The sequence below is a fragment of the Camellia sinensis genome, chromosome 8 (genome assembly GCF_055761805.1).
Source record: "Camellia sinensis isolate YWXY chromosome 8, ASM5576180v1, whole genome shotgun sequence".
Lineage (NCBI taxonomy): Eukaryota > Viridiplantae > Streptophyta > Magnoliopsida > Ericales > Theaceae > Camellia > Camellia sinensis.
Window position 1 is genome coordinate 43,165,803 of NC_138968.1, and position 27,148 is coordinate 43,192,950.

The following is a 27,148-nucleotide window of genomic DNA, read 5'->3' on the forward strand; positions in this document are numbered from 1 at the left end:
TTTTTTTTAATATTTAAGTAATGTTTTTATTTTTTAGATTTTAGATGCACATAATATAAATAAAGTATAATATTTGTGAAATCATTCTTTAAAACATTCACTAAATACAACCAAAAAAAAAATTTTACGAAACTTCAATATATTTTGTATTTTTATGTATTCATTTATTTATTTATTTATTCACAAATATTTTATTTTTAAGTGCATCTAGGCTGTGTACATCTAAAAAAAATAAAATAAAGTAAAGTAAAAAAAAAAATGGTGATAAATCTATACTTCCACTTGGTACGTCATTAAGGATAAGGGCAAAACTATTAGGGCCATAAAAACATTTGTTGGTCAAAAGGACATTTACCACCGAAATGTTATTTTAACCTATCTGTTCTAAACTTTATTTTATCTGTTAAATTTTTTGAACTTATTTGTTCAAATTTTGTATCTATTTGTTGAAATTCACCAAACCAAACCTACCTTTTTCTATCTTTCAAAATTCACCAAGTCTATTTGCCTCAATCTGTTGAAATTCACCCATCCTATTTGTACCTATCTGGTAAAAATACCAAAATGTTCACAAACAATATAACAAGTACATAACCTAAGCTTCTTCACCTCATAACAAACAACACTTTAACATCACTTGGCATAATAACCAAAATATTAGGATTGTAAAGGCGTAAAAGTTGTTGCCAAAGTAGTAAATTACATAAATGAATAGGTTAACTGTGTCATAAATAAGTGGTTCTACATCTTCTAATACATTATCCCTATTTTGACCTGTAATAAAGTGAGAGAGAATAGAGAGAGATAGAAAGTGAGGGCCCCTTCACATGGTCTATTCCATTCCATGTCATTAGGGATGAATTTTTCTATATTTATTTAGTCTACATATTAAAGCAACAGACGAGAAAAAAAAAAAAAAAAAAAAAGAAACATCCACCGGAGCAAATCAATATATAAAGCTGACACAAAACAGAAGAGAATGAATAACAAGAAGGGAAGAGAGGAGAAGAGAACAATTCACTGAAGAGCAAATCAATATCCAAAGCAAACATACACATACATATATGTATGAATATTGTCAAAGTAATTACAAACGGAGAGTTTAAAGACGATAAAGAAGAGCACACTGATACTCTCACCAATAAGTTGTGACCATCTATTTTGTCGCTCCAACAATTACAATTTCCAGCGAAAAACCGTAAATACAGTTTGTGTCAAAGTGAGTAGAAGTAATACCAAAGCAGCCATAATTGCAATCATTGCCCACGGGTTATTAAAATAATTCCGGTTCAGAGTTGCCCTGTACAGATTCCAGGGCTGGCTGCAATGGATGTTCACCTCGTTGAAGATATCAGCATACTGGAAATGCGTGCTTGTCCCCGAGACCGTGTCACTAATCTTGTTAAATAAGTTGGAAACCGCTTCATCATCACCTAACCAATTATCAATGATACCACAACGAGAAAGTATTTTGACATCCTTTGGAGAGTCAATGAGGCAATCTAAAAATTTCACATAATCAGTGACATAACGGAGTTGGCTATCAGGACTATATTGCTCATATGCAATGAGGTTTCTGAAGAATGACCCTGTCCTGCCTTCAATGGTTAAAGGTGGAATCTGCAATACCCCACTTTTGAACTTGATATCAAACAAGCTACCTCCTGTAACCTCAAACTTCTCTATCTTAACTCCAGCTTCTTGGAGCTCTCTTGTATTAGGAATGACTTGCCAGTTCCCTTTTCCTTCTTTATTCGAGGCATCTTCAACAGGCTCCAACCCTGCAAATGAGGGGCGCCAGTTACTGTGTATCAACCCGAGTAAATGACTGCTCTTACTGTGTGACTCTTTTCCATCTTCCCTTTTACCGGTACCTGGTAAAAGATCACTAAAAAACCTCAAGGCCAAATAAATGAGCCTCTTATGGTTGTTTGGTGCCTCGATCATATCAAATAACTCGCACAGTATAAAGAACGGGATTTGGTTTTCAAATAACATTAAATCGCGCTGCAACCTATTAAAAATCCAGTCCATTTTAAAAATAGGATCATTCTTATCTCTCAAGAATTCCATATCAAACTTCCGCAACAATTGAATGATAAAGCAGCCGTCCAGTACCATCATTGTGATCATTTCATTTGAATCAAGGCTTATAGGTTCAGCATAAAATTGGCGTGCTTTTTGTTCTAGTTCTCTAATAGCATCGACATATTTTTTTGGACTCTGATTTTTTTCTTGAAGAAGTGAATGAAAATAGCGTAACTTGTGCTGCTCCATCATCTGTAGGTTTTGTTTACTACGGTGGTAAGGACCTATTGAAATAATCTCTGGGTCATAGGCCTTGTCGTTTAACTGACGTAGTTCTTCATGTAATCTAAATATACAAAACTCCGTTGGTGGATGGGAGAAACCTTCAAGCATGTAACAAATATTCATCGAAACAAAATCTTTTTCATCACTCCATTCCATGTTTACTTAAGAAGCAATCTAGTACCCTGTTCCAAACAAAACACTAAGTTGTTATAAAAATGAATTCCAATGTGCCAAGATCAAATATGCTACCTACTTAAGGTAGTCGATGTCACCCACCAAGTCCTGGTCAATTTTTATACTCTATTTACTTGTTCGACAATTGCCAATTTAGAATATTATAGAACATACAATAATTGTACCTCTAGAAACGTTCTTTCCCCTGCATCAGAATTCATTTGGAGAAAAGACAAATATTGTAGTGTAATAATAGATTGAACCAGTAAAAGTTGAATTCATAAGGGTAGAAAGCATTGTCTTACTTTTCTTCAAAACTATTAGATTCCTATTAATCAAGAAATACTCTTATTTTTCATTCATAGATCAACTTTATAGGTAGCCTAAAATTTAAATGGGCAAACACCTTAACGACCATTTAATCAGGGATATCACTTTCATAGACACTGCTGGTTTGGCTACTTAGCAAAATAGTCAAAAATTTATTACACAAAGTCAACTCCTCCTCTCTACTTTTTCTACACGTATTTTCATAAAACATCAAAAGTTCACTAAAACATCAAATAGTCAAAAAGGTACTCATGTGTAATTCCTTTCTGTCTTCTTAGTGAATTGTTTTGTGGCTTTTGCCCGTGGTTTTTATCATTTAAATCATTAAGCCGATTTGTTATTGATTGTTTGATTGGAATTTGGTATTTACTGTTTAAAATTAAAACATAATCACAAATCAATATCCCGAGGGTCTCTAAATTTTTTATTTTCCATTAGTTAGGTGGAAAAGTCTTTTAACTTTGGATAACAACATTCTTTCATCATTCTCAAACTATATGACTTTGGTTGATAATCGAAACTTAGATCCTTTGATTCAACATTCAGCATGTGAAACTTTGCCTTAAAAAACCAACCTAAGTGATTTATTCATCCTTTAAGTATTGGAAACAATTAGAGCCTATTCTGAAACAAAAATAATGAAAATTTTCAAAAAATACCTATCATTTTCATTTTTGCACAAAAAAAGTTGAAAATTCAAAAACTTTAAATTTTGTATTTCCAAAGATATGGATTGTTTTTAGATTTTTTTTTTTTTTTTTTCCCCCCTATAACATTTTTAGATATAGTTCAGTAAACACATTTTATATGTTCTCCAAAAATGAAAACAAAAAATTAAAAATGATACCAAACAGGCCCATAAAAGCCATATTTAAGATGCTTGTCACTTTGTTGGTGACATCTCACAAATAATCTAAATCTTCATCTTCCAACTAAAACAGGATACCTGAATGAGTAAATTTGTTGACATTCTCACGAGATTTTATAAGACAATCCATCATCCAAGTCTCGATCCATTAGATTTTTATTGCAGGTTTTATTACTAGTGCCTTTTGCCTTTGTCTCGTTTGTCCATGAGTTCCAGAAACTCTATGACCAAACATTCTACATCAAGAACCCTCTGGCTTGGAAGGAGAAATAACTCAGCTTATTTTTTGTTAGTTCCTCAACAAATAGCGCAAGATAATGAGTTTCAATTTTCGTATTTATACAAGCTTTTATTTTCGCACTTGCTTATCCGGCTCCTAATTGACTACTTATCATCATAATGAACATTCCATTTAAAAACAAACTCATCAGGCAATTTACGTTCTATGATCTATTGGTTCTTGTCAATATGGATAGTGTTGGAAAATAATGATTTTCCGGCAACTTTAATTTGAAATTAAAGTGGGACCCAATTGCCGATTGAGGTGAGTCCGAGTGGAGCTGTATTTTCTGAAGTAAAAAGATTACAATACAAAAATAATGAGCCGAAACCATAAGTTGTGAATGAGAATTGTCTCATACAGTGGGCATCAATAAAGTTGGGCTTAGATTTGAACTAAGTCTTGGGTTTGGACTGAGTCTAGGCTTTTGCTTGTGCTTGTACTTGCGCAGGTATTGGGTTTGATCTTAGACTTGGATTTGGACCTAGTCTTGAGCTTGGATTGGCTGTGCTTTGTTGGGCTTAGCTTGTACATGTGTTTTAGATTGGGATTAGATCGGGTTATGACCCAACATCCATATCCATTTTGCGACCCATCTGTTTCAATTATTCGAACATCATTATATACATATTTATTTGTATATATTAAGCACATAGGAGTTTTAGACTTTTGTAAACTCTCATCGTTTGATGATGGAGCTGATGACCATATTAGCAGCCATGAGTTTTTAACCTTTGTAACTTTAGCCCTAATGGCTAGAGTTGATGGCCTCGGTTAATGACATTTGATGGCCCTCATGATGATAGCCTTTACGGCTAGGGACTCCCCTACTTGTATAAATAAAGGCCTTTTCCCTTCACCTTAGTAGGATGTTTTTGGAGAGATTACTGATATGGAAAATGATATCGCGGTTTGATAGAATAAAGTTGGAGATAGTTTTTAAACCAAAGAAAAATTTTCCTATCTTCTTTTTGCTAGCCCTTTCTGCTGGAAATTTGGTTATTATTGCCTTGATTTAGTCAATATTCTAGGATCTGTTTTTTCCTATGTAAATATGAAAAGTAAAGGCTGTATAGAACCAGGAAAAATAGGAAAGTAGAAGCTGTCAAATATTAGCTTTAATTAGTTTCCTTTTCTGTTGTAATAGCTCTCTTTATAAGAGAGAATCATGTTCTCATTCTTTAAGTGATTAAAATTATATTCCTTCCTCATATTTTCTGAGTTGGTATCAAAGCAAAAAACACAGCAGCCTCAAAACCATCGTAGCCATGTCGGAAGTTACGTCCGAAACCACTTCAACCCCTGCCACTTCAACCCCTGCCGCTACCATTCCGGTGAAAACGTCCAACTCTCACTCTGTCCAAATCACCACCATCCGCCTAAATGGCGATAATTTTCTCCACTGGTCACAATCTATCCGGATGTATATCCGTGGGCAAGGAAAGATCGGTTACATCACTGGTGACAAGAAGGCTCCTGCTGTTAATGATCGGCTGTTCGACAGTTGGGACGCTGAAAACTCCATGGTTATGACATGGTTGGTCAATTCCATGGAGGAGGATATAAGCTCTAATTACATGTGCTATACTACTGCACAAGAATTGTGGGATAATGTTAGTCAGATGTATTCTGACCTAGGAAATCAATCTCAAGTTTTCGAATTGATTTTGAAGTTGGGAGAGATTCGTCAAGGAGATGATTCCGTCACAAATGTTTCAATTCGTTGAAAAGGTTGTGGCAGGATCTTGACATCTTCAACACATACGAATGGAAATCGGTTGACGGCAGCAACCACCACAAGAAAACTGTGGAAGACAGTCGTATTTACAAGTTTCTTGCCGGCCTCAACATTGAGTTCGATGCAGTGCGAGGAAGAATTATTGGCAGACCTCCTCTCCCATCCATTGGCGAAGTATTTGCCGAAGTCAGAAGGGAAGAGAGCCGAAGGAGCGTCATGCTTAAGAAAAAAGGTACTGGTGAGTCAATTGAAATTTCTGCTTTAATTAGCGATGCTGCGGCCAACAAGGCTGCAAATTACCAGCGCAGGTTTGATTACCAGCGCAGGTTTGATGATAAGCCACGGGTCTGGTGTGATTTTTGCAACAAGCCTCGCCATACACGCGAAACGTGTTGAAAGATCCATGGCAAACCTGTCAACTAGAAAAGCAGCAAACAAGGAGATAAGAATCGTGACTTTCCTACTGCTAGTGAAGTCGATTCAGGTCCCTTCAACAAAGAGCAGATTGATCAACTCTTAAAGCTGATAAAATCCAACTCCTCATCCGGTACTCCTAGTGTTTTTTTGGCACAAACAGGTAGAAATCCTGAAGCCTTCTCTTGCCTAAACTTCTCTCTGTGGATCATAGATTCTGGTGCCTCCGATCACATGACTAGTTTTTCCCATTTATTTATTGTTCTGGTCATGACAAAATCAGAATAGCCAATGGTAGTTTTTCACCTATTGCAGGAAAAGGATTTATTAAACTAACTGAGAAAATTAATCTCAATTCTGTTCTTCACGTCCCCAACTTAGCCTGTAACCTTTTGTTTGTCAGTAAACTATCTAAGGATTCTAGTTGTCGTGTTCCATTTTTTGAATCCCATTGTGAATTTCAAGACCAGAACTCGGGGATGATGATTGGGTGTGCTAGGATGCTTGAAGGTCTTTACTACTTTGATGAAGTACCTTTTAGTAATAAAAAAGCTCAGAGCTTTAATAGTACTAGTTCAATCTCTATTCGAGAAAAAATAATGCTATGGCACTATAGGCTAGGACATCCTAGTTTTTTTTATCTGAAATATTTATTTCCAGAACTATTTAAATGGATTGATTGTTCTTCTTTTCATTGTGAAAGTTGCATTTTTGCAAAATTCCATCGCTCTACTTATTTGCCAAAACATTACCAGGCTTCCAAACCTTTTTATTTGATTCATAGTGATGTTTGGGGCCCTTCTAAAATCACTACTATTTCTGGTAAAAGATGGTTTGTTACATTTATTGATGACCATACCCGCTTATGTTGGATTTATTTGATGAATAAAAAATCTGACGTGAAAACTTTATTCACAAATTTTTACAATATGATTGAAAACCAATTTCAAACCAAAATTGGTATTTTACATTCTGATAATGGAACAGAATATTTCAATGAGCAGTTGGGTGAGTTTTTGGCAAAAAAGGGAATTTTTCATCAATCTACATGTCGAGATACCCCTCAACAAAATGGCATTGCAGAACGAAAAAATAAACATTTACTTGAAGTAGCACGTGCTATAATGTTTTACATGCATGTTCCTAAATATTTATGGGGTGAAGCAATTTTAACAGCCTCTTATTTGATAAACAAGATGCCTACAAAGGTGTTAACATACAAAACACCTTCTGATTGTCTCAAAACTTTTTTCCCTGACACGAGGTTGTTTTCTGATTTACCCGCCAAAGTTTTTGGATGTACTGCCTATGTTCATGTTCCCAGTCAATTTCGTTCAAAACTTGACCCCCGTGCTATAAAATGTGTTTTTTTAGGTTATTCCTCAAACCAAAAGGGGTATAAGTGTTTCGATCCTCAAACCAAGAAATTTCATGTGAGTATGGATGTGTCATTTGTGGAAACAAAATCCTACTTCCCCAACAATTCTCTTCAGGGGGAGACAAGTGGAGTAGAAGACAATTTTTGGGATATTTCTATCCCACTCCCCAATGTCATTTATCCTACACAAAAACCACATATGTCTGATAATGATCACTTAGGAGAACCAAGTTCTTTGGTGCCTAGTCAAGAAGATTCTTGTTTAGGGGGAGAAGTACTACAAAATGATCTAAATTCTGAGCTTCAGGTTTATACTAGGAAGCGATTTTATCTGAGGAATAATGACCCGAATATTCATCTTAATGATCCGAATGTCCACCCCAGTTCTGGCATCGAAATTTTAGGTAATCCTATTCCTTCTATTTCCGACCTTGATGTTCCTATAACAATTAGGAAAGGTGTCCGAAATTGCATTAAACATCCTATTGCAAATTACCTCTCCTATCAAAGACTGTCTAAAAACCATAGAGCTTTCACATCTAGGATTTCACACTTATTTGTTCCAAGGAATATACAGGAAGCATTGGATGATCTGAATTGGAAATTAGCAGTCATGGACGAGATGAATGCTTTAAGGAGAAGTGGTACTTGGGAGATAGTTGATCTACCCAAAGACAAGAAAACAGTTGGGTGTAAATGGGTGTTTATGATAAAATGTAACGTAGATGGAAGCGTTAAGAGATACATGGCGAGACTGGTGGCTAAAGGCTTCACTCAAACTTATGGGATCGACTATCAGGAGACGTTTTCTCCTGTTGCTAAAATAAATTCCATCAGAGTACTGTTATCTCTTGCAGTAAATTCAGATTGGCCTCTACATCAACTTGACATTAAAAATGCATTTCTCAATGGTGATCTTGAAGAGGAGGTGTTCATGAGCCTACCGCCGGGATTTGAACAGAGACTTGGTAGCGACAAAGTATGCAGATTGAACAAGTCATTATACGGACTCAAACAATCACCAAGAGCGTGGTTTGAACGCTTTGGAAAGGCAGTTATCAGTTGTGGCTTCTCGCAGAGTCAAGCAGATCACACAATATTTTATAAACATTTAAAAGACAGTAAAATTGCAATTTTGATTGTTTATGTTGATGACATCATTTTAACTGGTGATGATAAAGCAGAGTTAGCAGCCCTCAAAGAGAAACTCGCAAAAGAATTTCAAATTAAGGATCTGGGAGCCCTCAAGTATTTCCTCGGTATGGAATTTGCAAGATCCAAGGAAAGTATATTCGTTAATCAGAGAAAATATGTTCTTGATCTCCTTGGAGAAACAGGTATGCTTGGTTGTAAGATAGTGGAGACTCCGATCGAGCCTAACTTGAAGTTACAAGCTGCTAAGGCTGAAGAAGTCAAAGAGAGGGAACAATATCAGCGACTTGTAGGGAAATTGATTTACTTGTCTCATATGCGGCCTGATATTGCCTTTGCAGTCAGCATGGTAAGTCAGTTCATGCACTCACCAGGGACAAAGCACTTTGAGGCCGTTTATAAGATCTTAAGATATCTGAAAGGAACTCCAGGGAGAGGCTTACTGTTCAAGAAACATGGACATTTTCAAGTTGAAGTATACACAGATGCAGACTGGGTAAGTGTTACAAGACAGGAGATCAACATCTGGATACTGCTCCTTTGTAGGTGGGAACCTAGTTACATGGCGGAGTAAAAAACAGAATGTGGTAGCTAGAAGTAGTGCGGAAGCAGAGTTCAGAGCTGTTGCCCATGGAATCTGTGAAGTAATGTGGATTAAAAGAATTCTTGAAGAATTAAAGCTTTTCTCACCCGACTCCTATGAAGGTCTATTGTGAGCTATATCCATAGCTCATAATCCAGTTCTACATGATCGCACAAAACATATAAAAGTGGATAAACATTTCATCAAGGAGAAAATCAATGCTGGCATAACATGTATGACCTACCTTCAAACAAGTGAACAATTAGCTGATGTGCTAACGAAGGGACTACACAAGAAGCAATTTGATAAGCTGACTAGCAAGCTGGCTATGGAAGATATCTTCAAACCAGCTTGAGGGGGAGTGCTGGAAATTTGGTTATTATTGCCTTGATTTAGTCAATATTCTAGGATCTGTTTTTTCCTATGTAAAGCAATTTGATAAGCTGACTAGCAAGCTGGCTATGGAAGATATCTTCAAACCAGCTTGAGGGGGAGTGCTGGAAATTTGGTTATTATTGCCTTGATTTAGTCAATATTCTAGGATCTGTTTTTTCCTATGTAAATATGGAAAGTAAAGGCTGTATAGAATCAGGAAAAATAGGAAAGTAAACTGTCAAATATTAGCTTTAATTAGTTTCCTTTTCTGTTGTAATTGCTCTCTTTATAAGAGAGAATCATGTTCTCATTCTTTAAGTGATTAAAATTATATTCCTTCCTCATATTTTCTGAGTCTTTCTTTGATTCTTGTTAGAGAGTGTTGCTATTGTCAAGTTCGCCGAAGCTATTCAGAAGGTACTACTACTATAGCTGGTTTCGACCATCGCATCCTAGGAGAGAGACGCCGACATACCTTCAGCACCCATGGTGAGACGGCAAATCTATTTTAAGGAAATTGTGGCTACCACAAGCTTCGATTTACTTTCTTTGCCGTCTCTATTAATTATTTTATTTCAAAATTGTTATTTCAAAATTGTTTTTTCCTAATAATCCTATTCTTCAAGTTGTAATATTCAGATTTCAATCATTCCTATATCTTTGGTTTGGTAATTTATTTTATATTTCATTCTTTAATAATAAAGAAAAATTGTTGTCATTTTTTTTTAATTTTATTTTATATATTTTTCTAGTATTATTATGAAAAAATACCAGCAATCTTAAAACTAATTTTTATAAATAATTTTTAATAAAACAATTTAGTTTTTATTATAGTTTTATTCTAGTGACTCTTGGAACTAAAATTAATTTAATTGCCTAGAGTTATTGGATTTGAGTTATTTATTTCTAGTAATTTATTCATGCAATATATTTTATGTTATTTAGTTGTTATTGCATGAGTTATTTGGTTATTAGTACATGAGTTTTTAATAGTTGATAAAATAAAATAAGAATTTTATTCCTTAAGATTATTTCTAATTTATTTGATTAGAAAGGAGGATACAAATAAGTTTGTTATTTGTTTTGTAGCTAACTTTGTCTCCAGGTTTACCTAAGCATGAAAGGAGGATACAAATAAACAAAACAAAACAAATAAATTGGGACTACTAATTTTTGTTTTGAACAGGATTACCTAAGCATGGATTGTACAAATACTGGACCTTCGGATTTTTGGACATACTTGTGAACTTAACTATTCGCTTTGTTGTAGAGAATTATTTCGGATTCAATCCACGTATTAATTTGTTTGTTTGTAAATAAATTTCGTTATTTTTGATTAATTATTTTGATTAATTAAATTCTGGAAAAATCAAAGAGCTAGATTTTTCATTTTGAAAACTTCAGATATTCGTCTAGTCGGGGAGGTTTCCGATGGTATAAAATATCTCCAAACAGGTTTGTTTTGGAAGAAAATTTAGTGAAACAGTTTTGTTTTTCTAGTATAATAGTCTTATTACTGTGCTTGCTTATGATTATGTTGCATTATCGCATGGTGCTATAACTTGGCATTGTAATGACATTAACTCTTATTCATTCTATTTATTTTTTGAGTCCTTTCATGTTTGACGTGTAATCAAGGAAATTACTCCAAAATATTTTTATATTCATGGAATTTTAAATTTATTATTTAATATATTTGCTCATAGTTGGATGGTTGGAATGCCAACATTATGACCATAATATTTCCATATGTATATTTGATTCATAGCCGTTTGAATTAAGCAATGAGAGCTATAGCTGAAATTATTTTTGTAATATTCACTTTACTAGTTCATTAACTCGTCAGTGTGTATATATACAGTGAGTATTGAGATTTAGCAAGAACGAGGATAGAGTTTTGTAATGTATTTTATACAAAGATAAGCATTATAGGTGGAGAAGTATAGTGTTGGCTAAACAGATCATCCCGTGAACTCAAATCTTGCATGTTTGGACAATTTACAATTGTAATAATTGCATTTCAATTTGTAGTAGTTTTAATTAATAATTTGTGAAAGTTTACCATAGTGAGGGGGAAAAAAAAAGGAAGAAAAGAAATTATAAACCTTCGGATTTGTTGAAAAAGTCTTTGGGATTAATTTTATTATTCCCAGAGTGTTTTAGTTTTCTATAAAGAAACCAAATTTTAGCTTTGGCTAAAAAGGTATTTATGATTTGTATTCAGAAATGGCAACTGAGGCAATTTGGTTTTTCATGGGTTGCAAACCTTTGGGATTTGATGAAGTTTTGAGAAAGTCTTTGGTTATAATCTGATTATTTCCGAAGTACTTTGGTTTTGGGAGAAGAAACCAAATTTTAGCATTAGCCAAAATATTTTTGATTTTTATTCAGAAATAATAGGCTCAGTTATGGGAGTACCGATTAACTTTTATGAGTAGTGTATTTCTGGTAGTAAATTTTTTTTGCTTGGAATCATTTTTTTAACCTGATTTATCCCCTAGAAACTTAATTTTGAATTTGTTTCCCATTGACAATGATTCAAGCTCTTGAAGGTTTTGTCTGAAGTTAACTTGGTTTTAAGTGAAACCGTTGTGACCCTTCCAGTCTTCCTGTAAACTTTCTTGATCTTGTTTGATTCTGAAGTTAGCGGGGAGATTAGTTTTCAATTAAATTTCAGTTTTTGAGATTTCCTAGTATTAATTTGGTTCCTGGAGAAATAGAATAGTTGAAATTCTGTTGTAGTTTTTAGAAATGACTTCAAGAGATGACAACAAAAGATGTTCCACCTAACAACCTTATGCCTTGCGAGGTTCTTAAAGGAATATCAAGAAAGATCAAGTGTGATTAGATGAGATCATAAAATTGCAGGATAACATTTCTCAATTAACAATGTAAAGTTTTGTCAAAAAGGCAGTTACGTTGTCTAAGGTGACTAATTTTTAGTTATTAATCCGAGGCAATTAATATGTTATCCTTGTGTCAATTAGCACGTGTGATTGCTATATGACTCTGTTTAAATGCAAAGATGAGACAACCCATTGGGGTGGGTGAATATATTTTCTGAATTTTTATAATTCTGAATATATTCTTAAATTTGTGGCTCCTAGTACGTGCAAGACATGATTCCTAAGAAGTGTTAGATCACTAGCTATGCAGTTATGAGATTATTGTTCCTAGTAGTGAACAGATTACTAATCACATGTTAAGACATGATTCCTAATAATGAAAGAATCTATTAATCCTATGTCAAGACATTGTGATTCCTAATAGTGGAGTGACTACTGATCACATGTCAAGATGTGATTCCTAGTAGTGAAAAGCCTACTGACCACATGCTCAGAAATTAGTAATTCCTAGTTATAAAACTACTGGCCATGTTATGAAGTTCCGAATAGTAAATTATTGAACATTGGATCTGTGTTTCCTTATAGTAAGGCTATTGGCTTCAGAGTGACAGGTTGGACCAAATAGGGTTTAGTACCTTGAATTCTGAAAAGACCTAATTTGATTGATGACGGTCTGCAAATATTGTTCGGAAATATGATTTTGATAGTCTCATAATCATTGTGATATATGGTATTATATAAAGACCCTATATGAATTTTTGGAAAAGCCAAAAACCTTCGTTTAAATTCTACAAATATGGAGGTGTCATGCAAAATGTAACCATACCTAAACCCAAGAGGATTAGGATAGGCCTAAAATCCGTTGACTTTGTGTTCAACGGTTATGCACAATATATTAGTGCATATCGTTTCTTGTGAAATTTAGAAAAACCGAAATTTAGATTTACACAGGAATACCATCATGGAATTGAGGAAGCCGTTTTTATGAGAAAAGAGATGAGCCAAGAAGATATTAAAAGGCTAGGACTTTAAAGTTTTTCTGTCTAATCTTTTTAAACCCATATGGTGGCTAGTGAGGCTAAAAGCATCTTTGAAGTTGCAAGTTCCCTAGAAAGAAGTTATTAATTTAATTTTATCCTGCATAGGTAGGAAGACCTGGGATGCAAGTGAATGATAGCTGATGAGACAAGCTTATTATCAAAGGATACTGGCAAAGAGAAGGCTTGGATTACTTTGATATGTGATCACCAATTATGGTGAGTCTGATCACAATTGTGCGAAGTCTAGAGATGCATCGAAATGGATGTAAAGACAACTTTTTTAAATGGAAACTTAGATGAAGAAATCTATATGGAGCAACCCGAGGGGTTTTTAGCTCCAAGGTAACATGAGAAAATCTGTAAGCTTGTTAAATCATTGTATGGTTTGAAGCAAGTCCCTACATTATGGCATGAGAAGTTTGGCAACGCTATGTTGTCAAGTGGGTTTAGAATCAATGAGTGAAAAATGTGTATATATCAAAAACACTGACAGAGGTTATGTCGTTGATGACATACTCATTGTTGGTAGTAATAATGAAATGATTAGAACTACCAAGAAGTTGTTAAATTCTAAATTTGGCATGAAAGATATGAGCCTTGCAAATGTGATTATGGGTATTGAGATTACCAAAACATCTGGTGGTATTGTATTTCCTCAGTCTCATTATGTTGATAAAATACTTGAGAAAATTGGTAAATCAAATACAAGTGTGTCAAGGACATTGGTAGACTTTGAGTCTACGTTTGGCCAAGAAAAATGGTGAGAATATCTCTCAAGCTAGAATATTCCAGGGTCGCTGAAAGTTTGATGCATCTGATGAGCTATATAAGGCCACATATAGCCTACTCAATTAACAGGCTTAGATATACGAGTAATCCTAATGCTACTCATTGGAAGGGCATTATGCGAGTGTTGGGTTATTTATGCTACACCCGAGATTATGGGCTGCATTACACCAAATACCCAGCAGTGCTAGAAGGTTATAGTGACACGAATTGAATATCTGACATAAAGGACTCTAAATTCACTAGTAGTTATGTGTTTACCTTTGGAGAGTCAGCTGTGTCTTGGAAATCTTCCAAGCAGACGTGTTTATCAAGATCAACGATGAAATCTGAATTTATTACTTTGGATAAAACAACAAAAAAAGCTGAATGGATGTGCCAATTCATTGAAGATATTCCACGTTGGCTGAAATCTGTGCTCGCTATCTGTATTCATTGTAATAGCCCATCGGTGATTGGACGGATACAGATTAATATGTATAATGAAAAGTCTAGATATATCCGTCGTAAACATAATTTCATACGTCAACTACTCTCTAATGAAGTTGTCTCTATAGACTATGTAAAGTCTAAAGACAACATTGTAGATCCGTTAAACAAAGGGTTAAATCGAAAGTTAGTAGAAAAGTGGTCAAAAGGAATGGGGTTAAGGCCTTAAGCGAGAGTTACCATAATGGAAAACCCAACCTAGTTAACTGGAGATTCCAAGATCTAGGTTCAAAGGGGCAATCTAATTGCGTGTAACAGTTGAGTCACTGAAGAAGTAAATCCTCTTGTCATTTCTTTATACAGTGATACCCTGTGGGGTGGAAGATTAAGCTGATGCTTTTAATGACCTATTTGATGTGAATAGTCAACCATGGTATAGCGAGATACCTTATGTAGGTCACCTATATGATTGCAAAGTGGGGCCGCTTTTTTAAAAATTGATAAAGCCGAATTATTTAAAAACACTCAATCAACCAGGCAAGTGTTACAGGGCCAAACAAGACACAACAGTGACAACAAAACAATGGTTGAAGTAACTCCTGTGTGAGGTCTATCGTCTCGGTTTACACAAACAACAAAACAGCTCAAAACATCACGTTCACTAGTCAATCAGTAAATCCGATAAGACTTTCACTACGAAGGGTTCAAGGCCTACAGATACCTTTTCTAATGCAGGGTTAATCTGTGTGCTCTCTCCGAGTCTTTGTTGTTAAACGTTGTCTATTTTTCTTTATTCGGCCAATTTTATTCTTGTGAGAGATTGTTAGAAAGTAATGATTTTTCGACAATTTTAATTCGAAATTAAAGTAGGACCCAACCATCAATTGAGGTGGGTCCAATTGGGGTTGTATTATCTTAAGTATTATCTTAAGTAAGAATATTACAGTACAAAAATGATGAGCCGAAACCATTAGGTTGTGAATGAAAATTGTCTCATAAAGTGGGAATCAATAAAATTGGGCTTAAATTTGGACTTAGTCTTAGTTTGGACTGAGCCTAGGCTTGTACTTGTGCATGTGCATGTGCATGTGCATGTGCATGTGCATGTGCATGTGCATGTGCATGTGCTAGGTTTGGTCTTTGACTTGGATTTAGACCTAGTCTTCAGCTTGGGCTGAACTGTGCTGTGTTGAGCTTAGCTTGTGCATTTGTTTTACATTGGGCTGAGCTGTGCTGTGTTGAGCTTAGCTTGTGCATATGTTTTACATTGGGCTTGGATCGGATTGTGACCCAACATCCATATCTGTTTTGCGACCCATATGTTTGAATTATTCAAACACCATTATATACATATTTATTTGCATATATTAAACACATGGGAGTTTGAGACTTTTGTAAACTCTGATCTTTTAATGACAGAGTTGATGATCATATTAGTGGTCATGAGTTTCTAACCTTTGTAAGTCTAACCCTAATGGCTAGAGTTGATGGCCTTGGTTAATGGCATTTGATGGCCCTGGTTAATGGCATTTGATGGCCCTCATGATGGTAGCCTTCATGGCCATGGCTAGGGATTCCCCTACTTGTATAAAGCCTTTTCCCTTCAACTTAGTAGGATTTCTTTGGAGAGATTTTTGAGATGAAAAATGAGATGGCATTTTTAGATAATGAAGTTGGAGATGGTTTTTACACCAAAGAAAAAAATTTCCTATCTTCTGTTTGCTAGCCATTTCTTTGGTTCTTGTTAGAGAAAGAGTGTTGCCATTGTCAACTTCGCCGAAATTATTCAAAAGGTGCTTCTGCTCTAACTGGTTTCTACCGTCATACTTTGGGAGATAGACGCCGGCATATTTCCAGCACCCATTGATGAGGCGATAAATCTATTTTAAGGAAACTGTGGATACCACAAGCTTCGGTTTGCCTTCTTTTCCGTCTCTATTAATTATTTTATTTCAGAATTTGTTGTCTAATATTCCTGTTCTTCAAGTTATATTATCCAGATTTCAATCATTCCTGTATTTTTAATTCTGTAATTTATTCTATACTTCATTCTTTAATAATAATAAAATAATTGTTTTGTCATTTCTATTTAATTTTATTTTATATATTTTTTTAGTATTATTATGGAAATACCAACAGATAGAAGTTCTTTCCTATCTATTATTATGTGGGACTACCATCCCTAAATCAATTGTTCGTTATTTATTTTTACATATTAAATATGGAATTTCCTTCATATATTTTTAAAATATATATATAAATAAATGTATCCACGTACTCGTGTCCAACTTTTTATCGGTGTCCCCATATCCTAAAATCAAAGAAAATGGAGAATCCGACTCTTAGACGCGTATCTGTGTCCGACACTTCTGCCAAGTCCGTGAAACATAGGCTATTGATGGATCCTGAAACAAGACTAAACCTAATCAAATTAGGAAACAAAATAAGAAAATTGGTATTTGGTTAGATTTGGACTCTCAACTATTTCTTTATTAGTTAAGGTTTTCCTTGTTCATTTAGGTTTTGATTTCCTTACTAATTTAGGATTGGGTTTGAGGTTACCCTATAAATACACCCATATACCTCTATATTTATGATTCATTAGTTTTGTGATCTTAGAGAGAAAAACACAATAGTGAAGATGAGAGATAGATCATTATAGAGAGAGTGTTTGTGAGATTTAGTGTGAGAGACTCTTGGTAAATTCAAAGCGACCCCGTGGGCGTAGCCTGCAATTTGGGTGAACCACGGGTGAACCACGTAAATCTCTTATGTTGCTTTTGTGAGTTTTGATTTTCTATTCTTTTACTTCATAGTTCTAGATTCGTTGTTTGCTCAAGTCCTCGAGTTTGGTATTGATTATATATATACCATAACAATATAGAGATAACTGCCACGAACTACGTATACATAGAATTTACAAGCATGGAAATACTAAAATACAAAATTGTATGTATGTGCGTATCAAGTGGAATAAATAATGGAAAACTCACAAGATACAAAGAATGTCGATAATTGTCTAAGGAGTCCGAAATCACCAGAAACAATAGTAGAATGAGTAGACCGGTAACACTTTCTTTGATGGAATAAGTGAATGAATTAGGAATCTTTGTCGATAACACTTTGTTTACAAGTTTGATGCCAAAGTAATAATTGTTTCTCAATTAGGGAAAACAAATAAAAAGTACAGATTTGATTCAGAAGAACTTAAACATACATACATACATACATACATATAAATATACTAGCGGTAAACACGGTCTTAAATAAATAATTAAAATTTTATCTTAAAAATTAAAGTAATAATTTTAGAATTTAAGTAAAAAGTAGTTTAAATTATATGAATAAGATATTTTCTTAAGCCTTGTTTGTCATCCTCTAAAAAAGCCAAAAAACTAAAAAGTCACTATCCTATTTAAGTCACATCATCTTATTTAAGTCACATCATCTCTCTATCACATCATTTCAAATCCAACCCATACTCAACCCATATTTCATAAAAAGTCAAAAAGTGCACTTATTTAGAACATCCCAAACAACCCCTAAAGTCGTTTTTCAATTGTGTTATCAATAATATTTTATTTTAAATATTAACTAATAGATTAGTAACATTTTAGAGCAAAAAAATTGTATGAAATATAAAAATTACATTTAGCATAAAAGTTAAATATATATACTTTTACATTAGATTTTCTCAAAGGACATAAAAATTAAAATTTACAATTTAAAATTGCATAATAAAATTCACCTCTAAATCATTTCGCTCCACTTGTTATTCACTTTCAACTTTCATTTCTAATTTCCTTCTCCAACCACACTTTTTTATTGCTCATTCCCCAATTACCCTTACAATTTTCAACCCTACAATCAACCTCCAACTAAACTTTGTTAGAATCTGTACCAATCATATATTATGATCATTATCCTTGTTAACTAAGCTAACCTCTTGTAAATGATATCACTGAATAGTTTATCTAGGAAGAGATTTGTGTAATTTATAGAATGGTTAGACATGTAGTGCAAGGTTAAAATTTGGTCGATTATTAAAAATATGAGAGAATCTCAAATCAATTAGAAAACGGATTAAAAAAAATCCTAATTTTATGGGGTGAAAGTTTGTCTTATATTTGGTGCAAGTCAATTTTGTATTTGATGCAAATCTTTGCTGGCATCAGACTTGCATCCAAAGCGATTCAAATATAGAGAAACAAATTTTAGTTTGCCCCACTAATACGCAATTTTCTTAAAATATAAACTCAAGGTTAGACGTAACTTTAGTTGGTCACAAACTGAATAGAACAACATTTGTGCTAGCCACTGTTTTAAAAGGCTTGCAATGAGGCGCAGCCTTACGCTTCAAACAAGTCAAGGTGAGGCACAATACGCAAGGTAGGCACTGAAGCAAGGAGCTTTTTTGAGTCACAAGGCATGGGCTTCATGGGCTTTACCTATTTTTCTACTCCAACTATTAAGTGCTTTTTTTGTGAGCATACCCACAGAGATTCAAAAATCTTCAATACAAAATGACCAAACGTGGTCAAAAGATAGTAAAAAGTGACAAAAGATTGAATATTTTGATTAATATCTTTTGTTGGATATTATATTTCTAATTTTTAGAAGATTGAATGTTATGTTTAAAGATTATCGAAAATGGTTATAATTTTTGAACATGATTGTATTTATTGTTAGCAAATATTTTTAAATGGTTATCATGTAAGTGATGGTTATTAAGCTTTTAATGTGTAATCGCTATGTTTAATATATAAAATATTTTTAGTTCTGAATTTTTGATTTAATAGATTGGTTTAATAATGACATTAAAGTTGTCATGTTTGAGTTTTGAAAAAATAAAAATTAATTAAATGAAAACAAATTAAAAAATTTATTTTAAAAAATTATATAAAAATGATGTGTTTTTAATTTTTTTCACCAATTTAATTTTTCGTTTCTTAAAATTTGAAAATACATTTTAAAAACCATACCAAATAGAACTATATAACCAAGAAAGTTACAGCATTAAAAAAAGCCATTTATTTCAAACAATATACAAGTTAACCGACCCAAAATAAGTTATATGATAACTTTGCCCTTGAAATAGATCGTTTGCCAATGAAATATCTTTGATTGTTGTTTAGAACAAGATTCAAAATTTAAGGTCAAATGTATTACAATTGAAAAGTCATGAATGAAAGTGACATCCGTCCTAAATTATAAGGACTAATAGTGTAATTCGCCCTATATTTTATTTACATATATTTAATATAATTGCATAAGAAACTTGACATTAAATTTTTTAAATAATATTCATGCTACTTTTGGATAATAATTACGGGAAAAACAAAATAAAATTAATTAAACAAAAATGAATTTTTTTACAATTATTTAATTCATTTCTTTCCATATTCTTAACCCAACCAATGCAAAAAATAGTTTCTTTCACTTTATTCTAATTATATATATATATATATATATTAATTTAACTGAGCATATAACATATAGCATTTTATGTTTTTTATATTTCAATTTCATTTTTATTTTATTTTTAATTTTTGTAAACATTTTTGTAATGTGTGATATATAAGTGTTGAATAACAATATTCATTTGGTCTAATAAGTATGGGAAAAAATTAAAGATCTTAGAAAAAGTAATTAGAAAAATTATTAAAAAATAAAGTGTATAAAGTATATTCAAAATTTGTGTGATGTACGATCACAATCAGAACGCATCTAGTCCACATATTTTATTTTCTGAAAACTTTATAATTTTTAAATGGCATTTTTAGAAAATTGATATACAAGTTTTGAATAATAATATCAAAAGTGGTTAATAAGAAAATTGACACACAGCAAAAAAAAAAAAAAAAATTAGGGAGCTCAAAAAAGTAGTTGAAAATTTTTTTTAAAAAATAAAGTGTGATGGAGATTTAAAATTAGTGTATCATTAGTTACAACAATAATAAATTTTGGTCCATATTTTATTTTTTGACAATTTTTTTAGATTCATATATTGAGATTTCATCATCAATTTAAAAAATAGAAAGTTTCCATATTGATGAAAATTTATAAATTTGAGAAAAATTGATTGAGGTTTTCATCAAGAACGATCTCACAACTTATTTGCTTATATTATATAATTTATATTTAATAGAAATAGAAATCGATACTTAAACAGAAAACAGTATGTACAAATCAATTAAGTTGAGTTGGAGAGTAGAGATAGAGGAGGGCTTACCAGATAGATTACAAGGTGTCCTTAAAATCGATTGTGATCTCTGCATAGAAATAATAAAAGTAGAATGAATGAATCAATTAACTCCTTAACCTCGCCTTTTTGTTTGATCGGAGGAGTTTGAAATTTAGTAATTGGAAGCAAAGAAGAGTGAGAGAATGAATTACGGACGAACCTTCATATACGAGGAAAGTGCCTGGAAGGGAGTCACCGAGTCGAATCCAGGGAAAGAAGATGACTAAAACACCGTGTACCCACTCCTACCACCACACACGAAAACCCTCTAATTGTGGGGCCCTCGTCACCCACTCTGTGTAAATTAAATATTAAAAAATAAATAAATAAATAAAATCTCTATGAGAAGATGCCAAGGTTGAGAAATTTTCACTTTAAAATAGTTAAGAGATATGTTAAAATAATGAGATATTTACGTCTAGGTCTCGTTTGGAAAGTGACTATTTTAGTAGGTTATGTGATTATTTTAGTAGGTTATTTTAGTTTTGTGTTTGGAAAGATGAGATGAATTTTTAGTTGAGTTGTTGTATTGGAAAGTGTGTTGAAATGATGTTTAAATTTAAAATGACAGATTTATCCCTAACTTTTTATTTTTAAAATTGATATAACCCTTGATGTAACACTGTCCGGCTGTGACTGTGCCTACACTGTCCGGGCAACAGCCTATTTTTTTTTTTTTTTTTTTTTTTGAAAATCAGAAAAAAAAAAAAAAAAAAAAAAGGTGCTACAGTAGGGGCTTTTGGGCTAATTTTCCAAAAGAAGCTATAATAGCCTAAACCTCCGATTGCCAAACATCCCCTAGTCTTAGCCTTCGTTTGAAAAATGAGTTGGTTTCTTGACTTTTTAATATTTTTAGCTATTTTAGCTTAAGTTAAAAAGTTTAGTTTGGAAAAGACTTATTGACTTTTTATTTTTTTGGCTTTTTTTGTGAGAGAATAGTATAATGATTATGGATTTGATATATTATTTTATTTTTTGTGACTAAAATAGTCTATTTTATTTTTTATAACTAAAATAACCAAAAAAGTCTAGAATAACTCTTCCCAAACAGATCCTTAATAAAATTAAGTTCAAAATAAACCACTAATAAATCAAAAAACCTTACCAAGTGGGCTCAGCAGACCATGCTTTAAACTCCCACCAATTCCTTGACAAAGACCATTTGATAATAGTAAGGTCCGTTTGTTTGGGGTTATGAGAAGGGGATTAGGTTTGATAGTGAGGAGAGAATTGAGAATGGGGTGTTTATTTTGAGAGATAGGGAGGAGATTAGTAATACCTTAGTATTAATAAGGAGGAAAACGGGGAATTGATAAGGAAGAGGTAGAGATAGTATTAGAAAAATAGTGAGGAGATTATAAATTTTTTTATTTTTTATATATAGAGAATTTTTTTTAAATATAATATTTATTTTTTTATATTTTTTATTTATTTTATTATTTTATATAAAAATAATTTAATAATTTCTTACTATTAATTTCTTCACTAATAATTCTATCATTATTAAACTCTTCACTGTCAATTTTTTTCTTTCTATCTTCCAAAATAAACGACCCAATGGTCCACTTAACACACCACTCGGCACACCAAATATATATAAAATATATATAAAGGGTACCCTACTACAACACGTAAATCACATGTACACCACGAACTGAACCAATTTCACATGAGTGCCAGCTGCACTAGACCCTTCCAAACACTGTACTATATTTTAATCAAAACCAGCACACAGAATTTAAAACCAGTTTTGAAGAAAACAAATCAAATATCACTATACTATATTTAAATCAAAACCAGCCCACAGAATTTAAAACCAGTTTTGAAGAAAACAAATCAAATATCACTACACTATATTTTAATCAAAACCAGCCTACAGAATTTAAAACCAGTTTCAAAACCAGCCCACGGAATTTAAAACCAGTTTTGGAGAAAACAAATCAAATATCAGGTTAGAGTGGGCGGGAAAGCGTACAGCTGTTCCACGCTCGAGAGCTCACGTGTAGGTAACTCTCTTGCCGACACGCTGGCATTATTAGTGAAGTAGACCTATTAATATTATGTTTGTTTTGAGACATAAGGAAGAGATTAATAGTGAGTTCTGAATTAGAATAGGCCTCCTCAAAGGGATTCGGATGGGCCTTCAGGACTTGGTATTAGAAAAATAGTCCGACGGACTAGAAATTTTTTATTTTTATTTATTTTTTATTTTATTTTTTACATGTCAAACATTTTTTTAACATTAATGTTTAATTTTTTGTATTTTTTGTTAAGTAAAAATTATAATTTTATTTGTTTTATTTTTTTCTGAAAATTTTTTATTTTATTTTAATTTTTTTTAAATTTTTTACATGTTAGGCATTTTTTTTAAAACATTAATGTTTAATGTTTTGGTATTTTTTTTATTTGTTTTATTATTTTATATTTATTTTATATAAAAAGAATTTAATAATTCTTAGTGTGTGAGTGATTTTTTGACCACACTGCCCGCTTAGCATCCAGCTAGAGAGCACCGGCAGAATAGATGGCACTTGACTAACCTGCAACAGAAAGAGAAGACTCCAGTGGTGGTTTGCCACCCGGGAGTACTCCGACGATCAAGTCAGTACTCAATATCTCTTAAAGATAGTCAATAGTGCTAAACTTTCTAGCTTGAGCATAAACAGCATACCTTAGACCCATGGGGGTGCCTCCCTTTTATAGCCATCACAATCCTAGTCCCAATAGAAGCCTAACTTCAATGGACTCAAGATTATTGCTAATCTTGGACTCTCAGTAGGATTGGGATAAACTCTCTAAGAGTTTTATCTTAATCTAGACTGAAGTCTTCTTATCATTCTAGGACTCTTGTGTCCTATCCGCTTTTCTCGGATTCTGACATCTTCGGAGATAACCTCGGCCTTACCGAGATCACCTCAGCGTCATGATTAGGACACGTGGCACCTCGGCTGACACGTCGGCGTCACCTTGCCACGTGTTGGTACTCAAAAAATATATCCCCATAACTGCCCCTAGGTTCTATTACCTCGGCATTCTGAGGTGATGGAACCTACACTGTTCGTTCATCTGTGCCCCTCTGTCCGAGATCAAACTCGCCGACCTCAAAGTTCCCTGGACTTTACTGTCCATTGGTGTCAAGGATCAAGTTTCGTGCTTTCCAAGCTGCTTGAAATCGCACCTCCTAGCCGAGGTTCTGGTTCCATTAATTCGTAAACTCCAGGAGCTTTGCAACTGCTCCACTCACACTCTCTGGTGAGTTCTCGATTTCCAATCATCTATTTGACTCCGGCGATTTTCATATCGGCGTTCATTTCATTTTGTAGGTTCATAAACTCTTTTATTAAGCTCAATCTTGCATAACTCTTCTGAATCCGTTTACTTACCATCTGTTGCCTTCTATTTTCGTCTGTCTTCAAGTTTTGAATTGTTTGAATGTCTGGCATTGTTCTTGTCATAGCCACTTTCTGTTGCTAGCATCGTGTCTGGGTCATTACTTTCTTGTTCTTCACATACTTACTTAGTACCTGTGCACTTGGCTTTATTCTTGAACTTTGTCGTCTTCTTGACTATTCTTCTTTTTTTTCATTCAATCCTCTGGCTTTTTCTCTTTCTAGCTCTTTTGCTTAAATCCGTCATTGTTCCAAGCTTTCAAGCTCTGCAACTGTCTTCGTTCCTCTCCTCCGGTGAAGCTTATGTCATTCTGTCATTGTCGTCAGACTTCGGTAATTCTCATTCCGGCTTCCCTCTTTCTGGTAAGCCACTGTTCCTCCTGATTTTATTTCTTGTTGCTTTCCAAGAAGCTCTGCTTCATTGTTAATCACCATTGCTGTTTTACCCGTTGTTTCCAAATCATCTTATTAAATACACACTGTTCACACATCTGTTGATTTCTGCCACTGTTCTTGGCTTGACACACTTGTGCAATCTTTTTGTCTTGATTTCCTGATAGCTTCATCACTATTCTTGATTACGAATTACATTCTTGTTTTTGTTTTCTGTGTCTTTTTCCAGATTCTTGCTTTCAATCCTTGCCTTCAAACTTCGAGGTGCCAATCGTCGAGAAGAGCTTTGATCAAACTCTTCGGGAGATCGATGCTGAGCTCGAGGGCGAGAAGGCTGTTGAGAAGTCTTCCCAACTGTCTTCTATATCCTGCCATTGATGTCGAGTAGTTTTGTTTCCTTCTTTTACTCCTTGTACTTTGTACTTTGTACTTTGTCCGTCTTTGTATGCTTTTAATCCGGCCGACGTGCCATTTTTGTAGTCTGAATAATTTATTTTTCAATATTCAGGCCGAAGTGCCTTCTTTCTTCTTTAAATGCATTTCTCAAATTTTTTCTTTGAATGAATGTTTTCTTTTTTCTGCTCTTGTATGATTTTACACTTAGAATAATTTGCATGTCTTCAAAGTACACTTTGACTGTACAATCTCTTCGGGTAAAATACCTCTGTCACAACTTCTAATATTGCTCATCTCGGCCTTGTCCTAACACTTTAAAAATATTGTAACAAATATTTTCGCAAGTGTTGCTTAGAACTTGTCACTTTCTCAATGTCTTCTATCAAGACTTCAGTTTTTCATATTTCAAGTTTTGACAACCTGGTAGTCTCGGCAAGTACGCAAATATTGCTTGAACTTGACTTTAACTTGTAAATTTTTCTCAAAAATTTCAACAAGTGTTTAACCATCATCCTTTATCATAACCTCGGCTTAACTTCAGCTTGTAAATTTTTCTCAAAATTTCAACAAGTGTTAAACCATCTTCCTTTATCATAACCTCGGTTTAATTATAACTTATAAATTCACACAGAATTTCAACAAGTGTTTAAATATCACATCGGTTTAACTTCGACTTGTAAATTCACACAAAATTTCAACAAGTGTTAAAGATGATCTCGGTTTAACTTCAACTTGTAAATTCACACAGAATTTCAACAAGTGTTAAATATGATCTCGGTTTAACTTCAACTTGTAAATTGCTACAAATTTCAACAAGTGTTAAACATCATCTCGGTTTAACTTCAACTTGTAAATTCACACAGAATTTCAACAAGTGTTAAATATCACATCGGTTTAACTTTAACTTGTAAATTCACACAGAATTTCAACAAATGTTAAACATTATCTCGGTTTAACTTCAACTTGTAAATTCACACAGAATTTCAACAAATGTTAAATATGATCTTGGTTTAACTTCAACTTGTAAATTCATACAGAATTTCAACAAGTGTTAAATATCACATCGGTTTAACTTCAACTTGTAAATTCACACAGAATTTTAACAAGTGTTAAACATGACCTCGGTTTAACTTCAACTTGTAAATTCACACAGAATTTCAACAAGTGTTAAAAATCATCTCGGTTTAACTTCAACTTGTAAACTTTTCTCAAGTTTCAACAAGTGTTAAATATTATCTCGGTTTAACTTCAACTTGTAAATTCACACAGAATTTCAACAAGTGTTTAAATATCACATTAGTTTAACTTCAACTTGTAAACTTTTCTCAAGTTTCAACAAGCGTTAAACATCATTTCGGTAAACTCTTCTCTTCTCGGACTTAATCATCTTAGGCCGAGATCTTGTCTTTTGGGATTTGAGATCCGAGATCTGGAATCCGGGATCGGCTTATTTGGACTGAGCTCTTGGCTTCTCATATCCAGTGTTATATCGGCTTCGCTACGGCGAACCATTTATCTTCTCTGGTTTGGATGCCTTTGTCCCCGGCGTGTCCTTCTTGGCTCTGGCATATTTTTCTATCCTGGCCATCAGCTCCTCCATGCTTTTTGTTAGCCTCTGTTTGGCAAGTTAGTTTTCAGGCTTTTTTGGCTATTTTAGCCACAAAAAACAAAATAGGCTATTTTAGCCATAACAAACAAAACATCACATCCAACCTATAATCATTACATTCTTCTCTCACAAAAAAAGTCAAAAAAGCCAAAAAGCCAAAAAGCTCTTCCCAAACCAAGCTTTTTAGCCCAGGCTAAAATAGCCAAAAAAGCCAAAAAGCCAAAAAGCCAACCTACTTCCCAAACCAAGCCATAATATCTTTGCCAGTGATTTTCCAAGCAGGCAGTCATCCTTCAAGCCACTTTTAAACGACACGATCGCCACCTCTTGATTGCATCCTGGTATTTGGTTGAATACCTCATAATACCTTTTGGCATAGGCCCTAAGGCTTTCATCCTCGTCGATCTTCAG

At 33.6% G+C, this 27,148-nt stretch overlaps 1 protein-coding gene across 3 annotated transcripts; it reads right to left on the reverse strand.

Annotated features, from left to right (window-relative positions):
* Nucleotides 1-1,016: 1,016 nt before the first annotated feature.
* Nucleotides 1,017-21,374, reverse strand: LOC114309614 (UPF0481 protein At3g47200). Of its 3 annotated transcripts, XM_082882558.1 has the most exons (4): nucleotides 21,111-21,305; nucleotides 20,939-20,978; nucleotides 14,539-14,703; nucleotides 1,017-2,495 (listed from the first exon to the last, which is right to left on the reverse strand). In XM_082882558.1, the coding sequence occupies exon 4, from the start codon at nucleotides 2,467-2,469 to the stop codon at nucleotides 1,177-1,179; it is 1,293 nt and encodes a 430-aa protein (XP_082738684.1). In that variant the 5' UTR covers nucleotides 2,470-2,495; nucleotides 14,539-14,703; nucleotides 20,939-20,978; nucleotides 21,111-21,305; the 3' UTR covers nucleotides 1,017-1,176. The 3 variants fall into 3 exon arrangements, with proteins under 3 accessions (XP_082738684.1, XP_082738683.1, XP_082738685.1); XM_082882557.1 differs by lacking the exon at nucleotides 14,539-14,703 and having other exon boundaries at nucleotides 21,111-21,374; XM_082882559.1 differs by lacking the exon at nucleotides 21,111-21,305 and having other exon boundaries at nucleotides 20,939-21,083.
* Between the last annotated feature and the right edge of the window lie 5,774 nt (nucleotides 21,375-27,148).